The sequence below is a fragment of the Lactuca serriola genome, chromosome 5 (genome assembly GCF_051521515.1).
Source record: "Lactuca serriola cultivar US96UC23 chromosome 5, Lser_US96UC23_V15, whole genome shotgun sequence".
Lineage (NCBI taxonomy): Eukaryota > Viridiplantae > Streptophyta > Magnoliopsida > Asterales > Asteraceae > Lactuca > Lactuca serriola.
Genome location: NC_136412.1, coordinates 190,704,294 through 190,708,970, shown reverse-complemented (window position 1 = coordinate 190,708,970; position 4,677 = coordinate 190,704,294). Strand labels below are relative to the sequence as shown.

The 4,677-nt window shown below is 34.0% G+C and overlaps 1 protein-coding gene across 1 annotated transcript; it reads right to left on the bottom strand.

Moving 5' to 3' along the window:
- Window positions 1-569: 569 nt before the first annotated feature.
- On the bottom strand, window positions 570-2,881 carry LOC145053392 (endo-1,3;1,4-beta-D-glucanase-like). Its single transcript, XM_079001428.1, has 7 exons — window positions 2,687-2,881; window positions 2,379-2,400; window positions 2,137-2,254; window positions 1,814-1,904; window positions 1,596-1,685; window positions 1,347-1,447; window positions 570-853 (listed from the first exon to the last, which is right to left on the bottom strand). Exons 1-7 carry the CDS (start codon window positions 2,832-2,834, stop codon window positions 713-715), a joined length of 711 nt encoding a protein of 236 aa, XP_078857554.1. The 5' UTR covers window positions 2,835-2,881; the 3' UTR covers window positions 570-712.
- Between the last annotated feature and the right edge of the window lie 1,796 nt (window positions 2,882-4,677).

Here is a 4,677-nt window from a genome sequence, read left to right as displayed (position 1 = left end):
ATATATAAACAAAAGAAACTAATAAGCCTTAATTTTTAGAATTTTGAAATTAAAAGGTAAGTTGATTAATGAAATTTATATTCATTTATTATCATATTTATTGCAATTATTACATTAAAATATTATATAGAATTTAATAAATTAGAAAAACTTATAAAATAACATGTGGAAAAAATTAATTTAAAATAACCACAAAATGACATTTCGCAAATTGAATGAATGACAAGTGGCAAAAAAAACTTTCATTTATTATAATAGATTTTAACCAATATTCAGTAATTAGTGTTTTATTCTTGATCTGGGACTAACATCGAGCATTTTGGTTCAGACCGGTCCACATAAGCATAAAAAGACTGAAGACTGGATGTACTTGTTTTCAATCTCTCAAATGTGCAAAAAACATAAATAACCTCACCCTAATAATCGAATTTAGTCATAAAAAACTTATCCAATATAGAACCATCCCATCTTACCCATGAACAACCTTACGGACCAATCCTCTCTCAATCAACACTTATTCAACAACCTCACGATTAACATAAAACTAAATTCATCAAAGAACAACATCACGATCCAAATCACAATTTTAACTTTGTATTAAAAACTTACTACAAAGTCTTCACAACACTTTATTTATTTGTAAATGGAGTGTTCTCTATCATCTCCATCTCTCTTTGTTTTACATTATTATGTTTTACAGGGTTAACTGGTTTTATACAAGACACTTGCCAAACCAAGCCACAAGATCCTCATGCGCCTCTTTTGCACACTTCACCGCGATTTCGTCATCATCTTTCCATCGGACAGTCCAACCGTGCGAAACCCCATTATATATCTTCACAAAATGATCAATCTGCAGACCAACATAAATTTATATATCCTTCCTTGCCTGTTGTTCATATGTTGGATCCATGACAGAACATAACTGTGTTTGACATGCATTGGACTGAAACAGTCTGATGGTAATGGAAAAAAATCGAAATTTTTCGTCCCACACAAAAAAGTGGGATACAGACTCGCATCCTACTTATATTTCTTTCTATTAGAACATTGTACATTCAATTTTGTTGCTTATTATGACATTATACTTTTTAAAAATCTACACAATTATGACATTGTACTTTCTCTATTTTTTTTTTCTTATAAGGACATTAATTTGGAATATTCTACCCAATTACACCATTGATTTGTATTTAGACGACCTTTACTAAAATTGGTTAAATTTTAGAGTGCATACCTATTTTCTTATACATTATTAAAGGTGTAAGAAAAGTTGTAGACTTTACAAAGTAAAGTTAAAGGTGAAAAAAAAAAATGTACACTTTACAAAAGCTCGAAGAAGTTACCTCTGGTTTTGCTTCTAAAGCAAGCTCAAATTCTTTGACAAGTTCTGGTGGAGACATTCTGTCAATCTCAGCACCCAGTATTGCAATAGGAACCTTAACCCCTAAAAACCATCATATCATCAAGAAAAAAATTCAAAAAAGCTCAGAAATTACAGAAAATTAACCTTTTGATTTAGGTTTGAAGTATTTAAACATGTACAGGTTTCTAGAAATGAGGGAAAATGATAAATGTTGTTGAATGAAACATACCCTTGATATCATCTAAAGTGAGAAATGAAGGATGCAAGAGAGCAGCAACTTGTATTTCAGCCTCTTTTGCTAACTCAACAACCACCTTGGCTAAAAAAAAAACAATTGAGTCAACTGAGTCAACCAAGCCCGATTTGTTACACAGGACAAGACAGAACATGACAGTCTTGTACTGTGTTTGGCATGTATTAACAAAGTTGATGTGAAGCTAATCTTACCACCCCAACAGAATCCTGCAGCCCCAATTTTAGAGATACCCTTCTCTTTGAGAGCCTGAATAACCGATTTTGCAAATGCTACTGCTTCCACCTACAAAAAGAAAAGACAAAAAAAGGTATAAATAAGGAATGTTATTTGACATTGGAAATCTAGAATTGAAACTATACCATTAATTTATTCATGGTGTTTTCTTTTAAGTGCGAGGTAGATATCACTTCTTACAGAACTTGCTAATTTATATAATTTGAAGTTTGAAACATTTGGAAATGGAAAACAATAAAATTTAACTGATAATGAGGTGTGTGTTAGACAGAAAACCAACCGGTCCATGATTCTTTAGCCAATCTTGAATCGGCGAATCAGGAATCAAGGGGTCTCCATGGAAGAAGTCAGGGACAACTACATAATACCCAGAAGAGGCAATTTTGTCTGCAAGTTTCCTGTAAAATTAAAATTAAACATCGTAATCTTATTTTCCAGAAGGAACTAATGATCAAATCAATAAATTAATCCATAGAAAAGAAAAATTTTAATATAAGGGGATGTTCTTGCGACAAGCCATACCTCAATTTTGGAGCTCCATAACCTGCACAAAAGATACCAGACGCAAACAAATTAGAGCAATAAGATGATCATACAAACTATGGTTGACTTGCAAACCAAAAAAGGGTTAGTGATTTTAAAAGATAGGCTTCACAGTTATAAAATACAGGTGTTTTAATGAATTAGCTTCTTGAAAGGTAAATTATTTATGGATTAAAACCTAATTTTTGCAAGAGTGACTAGAGAACATCCAGATATAAATCTTATCATTGATTACAGTAGTTAGAGTTGGTAAATAAGAATATTAAGAGTGGAGTGAAGTAGCGTACCATAAACATCGGAAATCAGAACAACGGCGATCTTCGAATCAGTGTTCCCGGTAACGTAAGAATTGAGAGAGGCGATCTGCAGGACATCGCCGGATTCACCGCCGGAGGAAAGTGTAGGTGGGTTCTCGCAGCATTCAGGGCCAGACATTGTGGACAATGGAGCAGCTTGTTGAATGCGTGCTCTGGTCAACTCAACAGGTGTTTTTGGCGAGGGAAGGGTTGGTAATTTAGTGCACTCTGGTACCCTCGGGTTTCTAATGTACTTCAGGTCATACACATAAGTTTTGAGACCTTGCACATTGATACCCATAGTTTGTAGTTTTAGGGTTTCTGAAACCGGTTGGCTATCTTCGATGTCGAAATGACTCCGGTGGAGCTGATTTGGTGTTGTGGTGAATCTTTTCTAGTTTAGGGATCAAATATATATAGAGTAGAAGTGGTCCTACTTTTCGTTTAATGACAATAAGTAACCGATGAAGAATGTGATATAAGATTTGTTGGACGGTTACAGTTGAGATTGATGATATATATGTTTTTGAAAGAACGACACGTGTAGTCAATGAGTCAAACACACCCACATGAAGTATATGAGCATGTATGATGCAATCATTATGTATTGCAACGCAAAAGAACATGTAATGAAGAGTTCCCGGGTTCAAGTCCTGGCAACGGAATTCATTTTGCTCTTGTAATGAAGAGTTTACTTATAAACTAGGTGGGTCCTATAAATTATCTTATTTTTTAAATCTTATAATAAATTATATAGGAATAATATTAAGAAGAAATTTAGAACCTACCTTATAGTATCAAACTAAAATTGATGATCAAATTTTTAGGATCATTGCTTAAACCATCCATAATAAACATTTCCTAGTTAATTGATTTACAAGTTTGTCTATATCTATCTCACATTGGAAACGGAGTAAAAGCTATATAGTTTTTGTTAATAATATAAATGAAGGGTGATGGAAATGTTTATTAAGGATGGTTTAAGCAATGTTTATTAATAATCGAGTAAAAATCATTTGAGTGTTTTAGTGTGTTTACAATTTCAAACACTAGTAACTAAATCTTTATGAATATAAGACACTTTTGAATCATTGATCTTGAACATACAAAAATGTTTTTATCATAAACTTGGTTGATTCACAACTCTTTATTTTCCGCATTACTTGCCATTTGAAGATTCCGAAACTCTGTTTCAATCTTTTCAACACTTAGACTCTTCAAGTCTAAGGTTTACTGATTTTCACATTTTTTTAGTTAGTATCAGAGCTCGTGTGATCGACTTTGAGAATTAGAAAAATTTTCACAAAAATATTTTTTTCAAGTTTTAAACTAGTATCACTTGTTCTCAATGGCAAGTGTGAATCAAAACCAAAATGTTCTCTATTCAGTTTCAGTTGCACACAGTCATGGCACAAGAAATCATGCACCTATCCTTATACCAAGTGAATACTCTTCATGGGCAGATTGTATCAAGTACAACTTGGGAGATCATGATGGTGATATATGGACTTATATTTCTACTGGGTAGTGTACTGTAGAATTTATGAGGGATATATACCAAGCCGATGTTTCCTGTAACACTTAAATATTGGAATGTTCATTATTGCCCTTGCTATTAGAAAAGGTTCACTTTTGGTTCTTGAGCAATACATGGAGCGTACCACATGCTACTCTTGGCGTACAAGTTGTGAAGCGAGTACGCAGGGCATACCACATGGTAAGTTTAGCGTACTGATGTGAGGTGGGAACGGGATGCGGACACGTGTGCTAGGCGTACAATTATGTACGCAGGACGTACATGAGACATATTGAAACCCTAATTTAGGGTGATTGCACCCTATATAAACACCTAAAAACCTTAGGGCTGGCCTCTTTACCAGCCCCCAAGCCTCTTAAAACCATAAAGCGCCCCCTAAGCTTCTTGGTGGTGGTCTTGAGCCCCTGAGAGGATTTTAGTGGTTGTTTTACTCTTTGTGAAGGAA